The 13,660-nt window shown below is 38.7% G+C and overlaps 1 protein-coding gene across 7 annotated transcripts in view; it reads left to right on the top strand.

Moving 5' to 3' along the window:
• Positions 1–11,328, top strand: part of WASF3 (WASP family member 3) — a 63,325-nt gene extending 51,997 nt beyond the window's left edge. For 6 of the 7 annotated variants that reach the window (XM_031615602.2, XM_090133796.1, XM_090133795.1 and 3 more), the window contains 4 exons: positions 2,653–2,828; positions 5,390–5,653; positions 7,291–7,661; positions 8,724–11,328. In XM_031615602.2, the coding sequence (XP_031471462.1) occupies positions 2,653–2,828; positions 5,390–5,653; positions 7,291–7,661; positions 8,724–8,881 (969 nt within the window). In that variant the 3' untranslated portion in view covers positions 8,882–11,328. Of the gene's footprint in view, positions 1–2,652; positions 2,829–4,517; positions 4,685–5,389; positions 5,654–7,290; positions 7,662–8,723 lie in introns of all 7 variants that reach the window. The other variant, XM_031615601.2, reaches the window with a different exon arrangement.
• The last annotated feature ends 2,332 nt before the right edge of the window (positions 11,329–13,660 follow it).

Raw genomic sequence — 13,660 nt, 5'->3', positions numbered from 1 at the left:
TTGTATGCTTGCATTTCAGAAATCATTAATGACTTGTGATGGATGTGATCCTGTACATTTTGTGAAGTCAGGAAAATATGCTAGGCTCATTGATCTTTTTTTTTTTTCTTTGAAAGCACTGAAAATACTTGCTGATGCTACTTTCAGTTACAGGCTGTTACTCCTTATAAAGATGCTTGAAATATCATTTGCTAACTCTTAATGCAAATATCAAGCTTGAATTTAACTTAACTCTGAAGGCTGTAATACGCTTTGCTGTATGGCTAAAATCACTTCCTGCCAACAGATGAATGATGTACCTGCTTGCTGGCTTAACCTACAGCATTTCTTTGCCTACCACGGCTTCTATTACACTTAACTAAGAGGAAGCAACTCTTCTTAATAATGCTTAATTTTCATTAAAAAAATGTTCCTAACAGTAGTTATTTTTGAAGTCTTCAGTTCCCCTAAAACTGTTTCATGCATTAAACATAGAACTGTCGCTCATCTTTCAGGACGTGAAAGTGTTTCCATGGTGTGTAGGAGCTAATAAGATCATCCTCTGTGCCTGGACCAGCATAAAGCTGCTCTACCAAAGTTATATATGGTTTTGTCTGCTGCTGCAATTTGTCTGCCTTGCTGTTATTGAAAAAATTAAATGTTTTAGAGATGCCTTTAGGTGATAAAAAATCAGTACAAGCAGTGCTTAGTACAGCTTGAGTAAAAGGGGTTCCAGCATATTTATTGCTTCAGCGTACTTATAGATGGTGGTCTGGAACAACCTGTCCAAGTCTGACCCAATAAAATCAAACAAAGACTTGGGTGTTTGTTGGTGCTTATTAACACACACACACCTGTTTCCTTTTTTTTCATAAAAATGTGGTGATCTCTTGAATTAAAAAAAAAAAAAGCTATTAAATGGGTGATGAATGTGTAAGCAGTCACATAAGCACTCTTGTTTGTGCAGGAACTGTATTGAAGTGATTCTCTTCCAAGGAGTGTTGTACGTGGTTCAGAAGGCTGACATTTACTTCAGAAACTTAAATGAAATTGATAGTAATGACCCTCAGAGGATGGAATTACTTTCCTGTGAGGAGAAAACACGAAAGCAGGTTTTTAGTTAACTTGGAGGCCTGCTTGTGCTTCTTAAATAGATTATAAGTTGGTAACAAAAGTTAAGGAAATGAATCAGGATAAAAGATCAAAATTAATAGAAATCAAATTTTGCAGTGATCAAATGAAAAAGACAGATGTAATTTTGTATGTGTAAAATAAAGCACGATTGAACCTGCCTCCTTTCTGCTCCAATTCCCATATTAGAAAATGTTGATGTAAAAGAAGTGGCATTAAACGAGAAGGTAAAGTGTTGCATAACCTGGATAAATAAGAGAGTGATGCTAAAAAGTTTGGGGAGGAAAAAAATTAAAAAAATTAATTGAGAGGGAAAAAAAAGGAACCAAAGTGGTAATCTTTACTTAACATTATGCAAAGTTAAAAAAAGATCCTCACTACAGGGGCCAGGAATGAGCAAGTGGTGTCAGGAAGATTTGATAAAGATTCTTCTGTTGTTGTTAATGCTAGCAAATGTAGCTCAGCAGGTCTGTGATACAGACATGCATGAGCAGGCCAGAGATCCAAAAAAAAGGCAATAATAGTTAATTTTTTAGCTGTATAATGCCAAATAAATTGTTTCAGGATTATTTAATTGGTGCTATTTGACAGCTTTGGGAATTTCTGTTCATCTTTTTCTTTTCCTTTTTGGTGGGACTTTCCAGCTATCCCCTGTACTTTGGAGGTAGAGACTCAAGAATAAAATGCTTGCCCATCAGCATTTTACTTTGCTCCTATCTAAATACTGTTGATTATGCTTGCATTAGTGAGAATTTTTCTAACAGCCAAAAGATTAATACCAAATTATAAATAAATAGGTTAAAAAGGTTCCATCTATGAGTAAAATGTGGATTCTTTAGATGATTAAAAAACATATATTAATCCAGTGCCCTTGTAAATACTGAGGAAAAGGGTAGCACAAATGTACCTCTTTCAGTTTGGATTGTTCAGTCTTGCTTTTTTTCATACCAAAGCATACAATATGATTTTGTATTCGTGGTGAGAAGTCAAAAGTGGCAGATGGAGAAGTTCCAGATTTGGGAAAGCATGGAGTCTCACTGCTGGAAGATCTGATAGGTAACTAGCACTGATGTTGACTGGGCCTGAAATGATACTGAAAGATTTCAAAAGCCAAACCAACTGAAGTTATCAAGCTGTAACATATTGCTGGCCTGAGTATTACTGACACATTGCAGAGAGAATTAGTGTCACTAATCATTTTTATATAGAATAATCAGAAGCGAGGATGAAGCACAGCTAGGAGGAATGTGGTAACTTACCAGATGTATGAAGGGAGGGCATGTTAAATAATAAAGACAATAGGTCTGTATCACACTGGGACGTGCATCCTTCAGAAGAAGGGCAAAGTGGCATTTTTCTGCTTATGGGGTTCAGAGCTCAAGGAGTTCTTGGCATTTTCAGTGCAGAGAAATTTTATGAAGACTTGGCTTCATCTGTAAATCTGGTCTTAATTTCATGCACTCTAACTGCATTTTAACCTGCTTTTTTCCTTTCCCTTTTTTTCTCTCTTTGCGTGCTTTATTTCTTTTGTTTGAACATCAGGAGCAAAAGCGTATAGATGGCACCACCCGTGAGGTGAAAAAGGTTAGAAAAGCCAGGAACAGACGCCAGGAGTGGAATATGATGGCGTATGACAAAGAGCTTAGACCTGACAACAGGTTGTCTCAGAGTGTGTACCATGGAGCATCTTCCGAGGGATCACTGTCCCCAGATACTAGGTCTGTTTACAACCAAGCTGTTTCTTATGCCATAGTTGTATGTTCCCAAACACTGAGTAGAATTAGATGTTTGTACAGGCTGGGGGTAGTTAGAATAGACAAGACATATCGTGTGTGTTTTAAAGCTCTTCTTACAGATAACAACCTACGTTCTGTAATTAATGATATTTTTTTTTCCTTAGCGTCAGATGGTCATTTTGTCATCATGATTTGCTGTGCATTGGAATGAAATAAGTTTGCTTTATGCTTTGTGTTCGATCTTAAGTAGTTGTAGTTGCAAAAGCAGTTCAATTGCATTCTACCAGGTAATGGCAGATCTTCTTTCTTCAGGTCTAGTTTGTCTATAAAACAAGCTGCAATGCCAAATGTAACATTATTGCTTGAAATAGATCTCTTTGAAGAAAAATCTCTGCTTTAGGATACACAGCAGAGCTCATTTTCATTGTGTGAGATTCCCTTTGAGCTCATTGGGAGTTAACCTTCTCCTGTTGTGCACAGAAGTCTGAGTTTGTTCATTAAGCTGGTTTCACAAAAAGATTTTCTCCCATTTTGTTTCTGTCACTGTTCATTGGTAGCTGTAGTGCTAGGAATGAATGGAACTAATTTGTTCCATTGTGGCCAGGATGGGAAAACAACCATCCTGCAGAAGTGTGCACTGATACCTTCAGTTTGCTGTACAACTGAAATAAGCAGTTACACATCCAAGCTGCTCAGAACTTTGTATACCTCATGTTTCAACCTTAGTGAGGATCAATAATAACAAAATAATAACAAAAATGATAAAATTAAATAACAAGACATAAAGAAAATTGCTACTTCAATAGTAGCCACTTGCTACTTCAGTAGCATGTTCAGAGGCTCTCTAGAATCTTTCAGTCACAGTTGTTTTTTTATGGTTCCTACTGCAAAATGTTATCTCCTTGTTCCCAGTCTGCTATGTGTCACAGTGACCATTCTCTGATAAGATGACAGTGATTTTTATCTGCCAAGTGCAAGATGTGGATTTTTATTGTCTTTGAGCTCTGCCTTTCACGCATTTCAAGTCCTTTTTCTGGCCTTAACACCTTGCTTCCAGGTTTCTCAGATTTAATTACTGGTCTAGACATTGTCTGTAATCTCCCAGCAGTGTTGAAATGTTTTCAGCTATTTGCAGATATCACTAATGGTCGCAATCTGCAAGACGCTGTAAGCAGAAATTGTAAAGAAGCATCATTATGTTGGGTATAGATTTTTTGGGACAACTTATCTTGTGCTTATTATAAAACTTCAAGGACTTATGAAGTGAAGAACTTGCAATTTCAGTGAAGCAAATATTAGCGATTAAATCCTGAAATCTATTTTATGAAAAATTAATTTTGTGACCAGTAGTGAGGTGGAGTGAAGATCACTTTCTCCTGGGGGTAGTCTCACTTGTGGGAACTGAATTATAAGGGCATGATGCATTCAGAGAGAGGTGCTGGCTTCAGAGAGGTTGTTATGCTGACAGCTACTGCGTGAGTGGTGTGTTTCACTTCTTTAGGACCTTATTTGTATTCATCTCTGTAATTTTTTTTTTAATTCTGAGATTAAAAGAAAAAGTTCTTATTTGACTTAGCTTGCTAATTGTAAAACTTGCACATTAAAGGTTGACATCCAAGTGTCCAAACTGTGGCAATTTACAATTAATTTGTTATACTTATTATACTTCAGAGAGAGAAACACAAGCTGAATCCAAACAGAAACCAGCAAGTTAATGTGAGAAAAGTAAGAACAAGAAAAGAAGAGTGGGAGAGAAGGAAAATGGGCATTGAGTTCATGAGTGACGCAAAGAAAATGGAGCAGGCAGGAAGCATGAAAGAGGACAAAATGCCCAAAGGGTTTGTCATTTTGCTTTACTCAAAGCCCTGGCTTTTTGTTGCTTACCTTGCTTCCAGTCTTACGGATAAGTGCATCAGTTTACTGCGTTTACTAAAAGCCAGGCTGCATCATTGTTCATTACTAATACGATACAGCTCTGTGCAGTAATGGGATGAAGGGATTCTTTTGCTCCCTCTCTTGGGCTTGTTTGAGAGAGCACCCTGGACTTTGTATCTTTATGAACTCTCTGCTCAACTAATATTTATATTTCCCAGCTTCTCTAAGTCTTTGCAACAAAATAATTTGTGCAAACACAAAGCATTTCCTAACTTTTGAAATTTGTTTTCTCTGCTTTGGTAAAGCATAATCTTCTGTGTATTTGAGTGCTTGCAATATTGCTTTCATTTTTCTGCTGCTGTTGTTAACATAAGGCCAAACTGATAAATAATATTACTTCAAACAGTGGACTGTCAAAATCATTGACATAAACAGCATGCTTCCTTGCTGCTATTAAAGAATAGTAAAACCTGGATAAAATTCCTTTCTTTTTTGAAGACTCTGTTACTTAATGATCTTAGATGAGAATGGTGCTTGATAGTTAAGGAGTCCCACTGCAGAAAAAGTAATCCCGATTGCATTCTTTTTAGGTTTTCTTGTGAACTGTTTAGATAATACTGTTGAACGTGCATCATCTGTTCTTCTGCATCCATTTACTTTAATTCTAGGTCCCATGCATCTGACGTTACAGATTATTCTTATCCTGCCACTCCGAATCATTCCCTCCATCAGCAGATAGCAATGCCTTCCTATGGAACAGGAGATGGTTCACAGTCCTTTGGTGTATCCCAAAGCCATGAACACGAATACAGACCACCTTCTACTACAGCACGACATGCTACTTTAAACAGACCTCAGCAGCCACCTCCACCTCCTCCCCAGCCTGCAGATGGCCAGCATAGCTCAGTACCTGTGGTACCAGCAGAATATGGGTAAAACTCCTGACTTACTCCAGCGAATTCTTGACAAAGATAGAGGGTCACATGTTTGTCATAACCGTCAGCATAATGCGGGTACAAAGAGTCCCAAGTACCTCAGTTATCTCACTGCAGAGAGCAGAACAAGTTTGATGTTATTCTTACATACGAGCTGAATTTGAGCGAGGAAATAAATAATAAAAGCAGAAATAATGAATTCTGTATAGAATGTGATGAAATCAATATGTTCGTAATACAAAGGTCCCTAATATAATATTAAGAAGGGGACAGTTTCCTTTATAGCAGAAGATACTTAGGGCAGATAGAACATAATTATACAAATTAAATTTGTATAATTTGTTTTAAATTCCAGGAAAGGTGCAGCAAAGGTATTGCTGAATGTGATATACATGAGTCTTTGTATTGCATCACTGAAATGATTTATAAAGGAACTGGTGGCTGAACTAGAAGGGATCTCATCAGACTCAAAATCAAGTTCCCTGTTACCACCAACATCTCCATTATTCAGTGTATGAATTTATCAAATTCCTGTGTAAATATTTTATCTGAACACAGTGTGAAGAAAGGTTTGTTCTCATGTATTGGCTCTCTGATAGAAAGAAATTATCTACTTTCTAATGAGTCCATACCTGTTTTTTTCTTTTGCCAATGTTTTTTTGCTTTAGTAGCCCAAAACTTCCAATTACAACCTCAGTTAATTTGCATTTGCTCTTCTCTGGGTCATTTTAAACTAAGCCAGCCAAGCTTTTTCATTTTTGGTTGGTGCATCCTGGGATAGCATTTGCCCAATTAATGGTGTTGTCATGCTGTAGATTATTCATTTTTGCTCTGATTGATTGCTCCAACCTTCTTCTTCTTATGTTGTTTCCAGTTCGTGGCAGAAATACCTTTGGTTAGTTCCCAGATACATGACTGTTAGCAGTGTATTAGAATTGTCATTCATTGTCATGTATGACTGAATGTCATTTACTCCTGTCTTCTGTATCTAAATCTTTACCATAACACATATATGAATTTCCCATTTTTTTTGTTATAACATTTCCATTAATTATGTTTCAACAAAGTAGCTTTTCCCTGTTCTTCTCTGAAGTTTGCGTCAAAGTATCAATCTAATTGAATGATATTTAAGTTGATAAACTTGACTAAAGAAGCACATGAGATGTGTGATAAACCATTGGGTGAAGCTGCCAGTCCTCCTTTCCACTATCCTCCATGCCTTCTCTCTTTTCTCCTAGTATTTGTTCTAATGCTGCTTTCTGTGGAAGTGATATTAGTAGTCTGCAGTTTTCTTGATCCATTCTGATTTGCAACAGTACTGTACATAATGTTCTCACAGATGTTTAGGAACACGTGTGGGTGCATACTTAACTAGGTAGGAGTAGTAATATGAACTCCCCCCTTTTTTTTTTTTCTTGTGGACTTCTGAAAGGAGGTGCCCTTCTGCTTTAACAAAGTATTATCAATATGTGGCAATTCACATGTTTTATAATCGTTTGCATATTTAACTCACAATTTTAAATTTCTTTCAATTTTTTGTTTTAGCTGAGGTTAGATGAGAACAGTTTGAGGGGTGATTGTTCTGTAAGTCCTAACTTCTGATGTATTTAATATTTTTATTTTGTTTTATATAGGATGCTTCCAGCTCAGATGGTGGAATATTACAATCCTGCAGGCCCTCCCCCTCCTCCTCCTCCCCCTATGATTCCATCAGCACAAACAGCATTTGTTAGTCCCCTTCAGCTTCCTGGGCCACCTTCCCATTCTGGACTGGTGACGGGCTCCGTATACGTATCCGCTCATCCTCCTCCTCCTAGCGGGCTTGTTGTCACTGCTCCTCCTCCTCCTGGCCCCCCTCCGCCCCCGCCAGGCCCTCCTGCTGCAGCTTCCTCCCTCTCTTCCTCCCCCATGCATGCTCCTCCAGCTGCTGAGGCAAAGCGCCACGAACTTGCCCAGCCGCCAGTAAGTGATGCACGAAGTGACCTCCTGGCTGCCATTCGGATGGGTAAGTGGGCACTTTCCCATTTTAACCATTCCTTTTTTTCTTTTTTTTCTTCAATGAAAGCACTGTATTTTCCAGCGATCCATGTTCATGGCTTCTGTTCCCCGCTAGGCAGAATTTCTTTGAGAAGATTGGTTTACCACAGGTACCAGATGCATACTCTAACCTCAGTCATCATGACTTTGGAGCATTACTTTTTAGAAACAGATTTGAGATGTTGAAGCTTTGCTAAACGCATGCTAGCATTTGTGTGTACGTAATAAAATGAAAACTATATTTATGTATATTATGTAGAATGTTCCATTAAAAGTACATTGATTTTTTGGTTCTAATCAGAACTGAGGTATCTAACACCAAATTTCAGCCCAGTGATTTTTAACTGGTGACTAATAGCTACTCCTGACTTTGTTTACACCGTAGAGTAGTTCTGCTGTTTCCAAATGCACTTGTGAAGACTTCACTTTCCATATCAAAAGGATGTGTACAGTCTTGAATATTTAAGTTTAATATATTATCACCATGTTTTTCAGCCTGGAGAAAAGAAGGCTCCAAAGAGACCTCAATCCAGTACTTGAAGGGAACTTGTAAATGGAGGAGACAGGGTTCTTGTATGGGCAGATACTGATAGGAGGTGGGGGAATGGTTTTGAACTAGAAAACGGGAGATTTAGGTTAGATGTTGGGAAGAAATTCTTTACTCAGAGGATGGTGAGGCACTGGCACAGCTCTCAAAGAAGCTGTGGATGTCCCATCCCTGCAGGTGTTCAGGGGCAGGTTGGATGGGGCCCTGGGCAGCCTGATTTAGTGGTTGGTAACCCTGTCCATGGCAGGGAGGTTGGAATTAGATGACCTTTAAGGTCTCTTCCAACCCAAGCCATTCTATGGTAAGTCTAGAAGAACTCAAGTCTTGAGAATGAATTCCAGTCTGCCTATTTTATTTGGACTTTGTCTCTTCTTTGCTCAGGAAGGTGCTCCAATTCAACGGTTTCTTTGATTTTTTTTTTGAGTAAGAAGTAAGAAATGAAAGAAATTTGCAAACTTAACCTGGAAAACTTAATCTCTACAGGAATACAGCTGAAAAAGGTGCAAGAGCAACGTGAGCAAGAAGCAAAGCGAGAACCTGTTGGGAATGATGTGGCAACCATCCTTTCAAGACGCATTGCTGTGGAGTACAGTGATTCTGATGATGATTCAGAATTTGATGAGAACGATTGGTCAGATTGAACCTGGTCTGAGCACAGTGGCAAGTTCACAAAATACTTGGCTTCTGTGATCACTTTGGTAGCAAGATGTAAAACAGGATGTTGACGTGTATTAAAGCTAGTGATTGAGATGCTAAAATTGAATTGATATTATTCAGAATGCTGTAGCTTAGCAACTCTGGTAATAATGTGATTATGCTTATGCAGATCAGAAACTTGTCTTACTTTCAGTATTTACCGCATAATACTTAAGTGCCACTAAATGTAGCAAATCATGTGCTGCGTGCAAAACATGCTGCAGTTGTTGCACTGTTACAGAACCAGCATTTTGTTTTACTTTCCTTATCTTTTGAAGGATAAAATATATTTTTTTGACTTTGCATCTTATTCCTTTAATTATGTAAACAACATAGGTACTTGTGAGTTGGTCTGCTTGTTAGTCTTTGGGGTTGCTATAACTGGATGAAGCGTTCCATAAATATACAACTTTTAGATTTTTATTAGATGCTAATTATGCCCATGTTAAAATGCAGTAGACAGTAACTAAATACCTACTTAGTCTATTTTTAAGCTCTACTGGGCTTAGATTTTTGCATACAGACTTGATTTTATACAACCTAACCTCTTTTTTTTAATCTTAAAAATGTAGCAGATAATGAAATGCATACTTTGAAGAATGAATCCTCTTGATCCAAAATTAACATGTTGGTGAGCAGACCAGATAAGTTTGTAACAGTGATAGCAGTAGGATGCTGGCAGCTTTTTGGGTAGGGTGCTGGGAAGTCAAAGGTAGGTAGTGAATGTGTGCCCATGTTACAAAATAAAATTAAAACACCTGTACAGCTTTTCATTTCCAGGATCTGGGCCAACTAGACACAAAAGCTTCAGGGTAGACCTGATCGAAACAATAGGTTTATTCCAGTGTAGAAAAAGCAACTGTATTAGGACTAAAGAATGGAACTTTGTCAGTCTAGGTCTAGCAGTCAGATGCATTTCACAAGTGTTAAACTTGGTCCTTATGCCTGTCGGTACAAATGCTTGTAAATAAGTTTTTTGTTTGTTGATTTCTCTGTGTAGTCACAGCGATTGCTTACCCAAGGCTGCCATTACTCTGAATGTATTTCCTGCCTCGTACACTGCATTCTGTAACGTTTGGCAGTTAAAGCAGTTTCAATGGCTGTTTAGGTACTATGGCATCTATATTCATTCGTTTTCTCTTCCCCATGGTAGAGCTGCTGACACACAGTCTGCTTTGGCTGTTTCTGTTCTCTCTTAAAATGATTCATGGTTTTTTTTTCAGTACAGAATGAAAATGGCTTTTTCTTCTGGACTGAGAGTTGGGCTGCTGCTTCACCCAGTGAGGCTTTTAAAAGCATATTAGGAAGAGGAAGAGGAATTCTTTCTTTAACAGATTACAATTTTAATCTTTGTAACAGAAGTCTGTAATTCCAGGTCTAAACATTTGTTAAAGCTCCTTTGTTCTGTGAGACCCCACCTGTTCTCAGAAATAACAAAGAGGGGGGGAAAAGGTATGTGAAATGGAAAAAAATAAAGAAATAAAAGATATCTCACCTGTGTTTACACAATTAGCAGTTGTATTTTCAAGAATGTAACAGTCTAACATGATGTTTGCATGCAAGCTACTGGCTATTTCGCTGCTGTTCAACCTGCATATGACTTTTCAATCTGGGATGGTTGTTTTTATGGTAGGGTGGCAATGTGCTGCCTCTGTAAGGTACTGAAGATTTATCATACCATGTATAACCAATCTCTGCATAACAGTGAGCAGCTCCTATATCGTGGTGGCAGCTGAGGGTACTCATCTCAGTTTGTTGGATCTGATTGTCTTTGCCTTAAATACAGAGCTCGATTTTGCTTCATTTTGTGCTCTGGAGTCTGAGGTCAGTGTGCACTGGGCAGAATTTAGGCCACAGCTTGATGATGGCACTGACTAATGCATGAGTGGAGGTTTGTTCTGATCACAGTGATGCACTTGCAGAGCAGCTTGCAAATGATTCTTCATGTGAGTTGGACAGAAGTGCGACTCAGACTGCAGTGCTGCATTGCTGTACAGCTGGGGGGAGTACTCAGTATTCTTGTACTGCATATTGGAATGAAATATGTCAGCAGTTCTTTCTTTCCATTCTACTGAAATTTGATAAGACAGAAGATATATTTTATGAGCACAGAGGACTTGGGTGTATCAGGAATTTTGTAATTTGTGTTGTTTTTAAATAATAAATGTGAAACAAGTGATCACTTGTGACCAGTTGATGGTGTAGATTTCCAGTCATAGTAGCCACCCTGTTTTCCTGAACCTGCTGTGTTGTCATTTTCCTTTCAGTATTTTATTAATACAAATGTGAATTGAATTTAGTGATGTGAACTAACATTCTAGGCTGTTTTTATCAGTTTATCATACTTTGGGTTGTGAATAAGTAACAAATATGAATAAAATCTCACTTTTGAGCCTGTCTTTATTTCCTTAGATTATTAAGATTTTGCTATTGATCTTTGTCCCTTACTGTTAAATGACTGAAATGAAAATGTAACCTTTCCAAATCCTACCTGTGATCTCAAGAGCCAGTTTTCTTGCTACATAGGCTGGAATCTACAAAACCAGACTTCCTTTGGGCACTGCTGCTCCTCCTAACCTATGTTGTCTTTCATTATTTTGCAACCTCGATTCAAAATCTAACTGAAAAGTTCTTGGCCAGTTTAAACACAAGTTATTTTTCCTACACATAGCTTTATTTATTTATTTTCAGTGAAAGATAGTAAACAACACCTTGGCTTTCAGAAAGCACAGGGCAGGAAATGATACTCAGCAGCCTCTTCCCCTTTTGTAAGGATCTTTGTGGATTAATGATGCCAAACACACTATTGTACAAATGCAAGCTCATACCTCCCTACGACAAAAATATTTTTAAGTTGATTTTATAGCAGAGTTAAAACCTCACATGGTAACAGTAGAGGTTTCCCATCATTTTGGGAAGAGCTTGCATAAGCCAATTCTGTAGAGTAGCCTATTGCACATTAAACAAATTTATTTATGCATCTTAGACATGCTTCTTTTGTAGGAAAAGGAGCTCATCTATACTCTTTTCAACCGAAAATTCCATTCCCTCTGGCTCACGGTTCTTTTTTGGCTGGTTTGTATTAAGTCAGGGTTGGAGTCCTTTCCGATTCCAGTGCATACAAAGGTACACACACATGCATGCATGTTCACACATCCCTGGATTTTCAGCAGGATCTTGGGGTGGCTTTGTATTCATGTCCTGAAGCGTTGTGAGTGTGTTCAGCGATGTATGGGGAATGGAAATAAAGGATGATCCCTGCTGGAAGCCGTCAGGCCCTGGATTGGCTGCAGAGTAGGCAGGAGTGATTGTGAAGGTTGTTCAGTGATGAGCTCAGTTCTCTGGGACTTGAAAGGAAGTGTGGGTACTTTGGAAGGACTCGCTGTAGGTTTCCAGTCAACCATCCCATTTCTTCGTATGGGGGAATAGAAAGAATTGGAGCACTGGAAAAAATATTTGGTATGGAACAGGGAGAAGGAATTTTGTATTTGCTCCTCTAGTAATAGCTGGAGGCAAGGAGTGATTTTTCACGTGCTGTCAAATATCTTTAGTTTTCTCTGGAGCAGTGTGTTCTTGTCTGTGGGTGACAAGTGTGTGCTCATACATATGGAAAGCAACTTCATATGTTTGTGCTGGATCAGGCATTTTTTCAGCTGCGTAAGAAAACAAGTAGCCCTTAAGAGATTCTTAGCTAAATATAGTAGTCTCTTTGGAGATTAATTCTTAACACTGCAGATAAATAAGGAAGTTCTTATCTGATTAGCAGTACTTTGCTCACGGTGAGAGGCCACATGCAAAGTACTTGGGAGATTGGAGCTGAGGGCAACTGTATCTTAGGCATCTTAGCAGCTTGTCTTCTTACATGGTACAACAGAGTTTTACTGGTGGAAAAGGCTGAGCGACTTGGGGAGGTGACACATCTATCTGCCCTGCTCAGCAGTCACTCATGCCAGTGTAAGGGTAGGTGAAGGACAACTGCCAGATGTCTGGCAGTTACCCCAAAACCAGTTAATAGTGGGCAGTTTGTCCCACCTGTCTTTGAGGCAGGAATCCCACTGAGTGTACTGAAAGAGATGGGGCAATGCAAAAACTCCAGCACCTCTGTGTAAGTAACCCCTTGGCATTATGGCCATGTATGTTACACATGTAACAGCAGGAGCCATAAAGCACTGCGTATCAGCATATCCCTCTGCATCCTCCTCTATTTTCTTTCAGCTTTTTTTTAATAGATAGTTTGCATTATCAGCCAAGGCTATTCCTGCTCACTGCTGCAGCAGGATGGTTGGTTGGTTGGTTGGCTGGCTGTGCTTTCTTTCCCTCGGATAGATTTGTGTTATCAGCACAGTGACCAAAAAGTGGGTATTCCAAGGGATGCCATTTCCAGGGATAGAGGCTTTTCTCCTCCACTTAGGAAGATGCTGACAGCAGCACAGTTCTTTATCCTAGCTTTAACTTAGTGGTGCTGCACGACTCTTTCCAAACCTACTGCTCATTCCTTCAAGAAAGGCTTTGCCTTGGCTTTACTTGGGGCATTCTTTCAAGTTTGTTTATACCTGGTCTGCTCTTGTGCTGTTTTCAGCTACCTGCATTGGTTCATTCTTCTGCTCTGGTTTTGTGGTTGTTTTTTTTTCCAAACTTTACATACTTTCTGAAATGTTTTCTTGTGTTGTTTTCAAGCAGCTGGCTAAACTGATTATCAGTATGTTGTGAATGTTATTTCCGTA

The sequence above is a fragment of the Phasianus colchicus genome, chromosome 1 (genome assembly GCF_987193195.1).
Source record: "Phasianus colchicus chromosome 1, bPhaCol1.hap1.1, whole genome shotgun sequence".
NCBI lineage: Eukaryota > Metazoa > Chordata > Aves > Galliformes > Phasianidae > Phasianus > Phasianus colchicus.
This window is presented reverse-complemented; position numbering and strand designations above follow the sequence as displayed.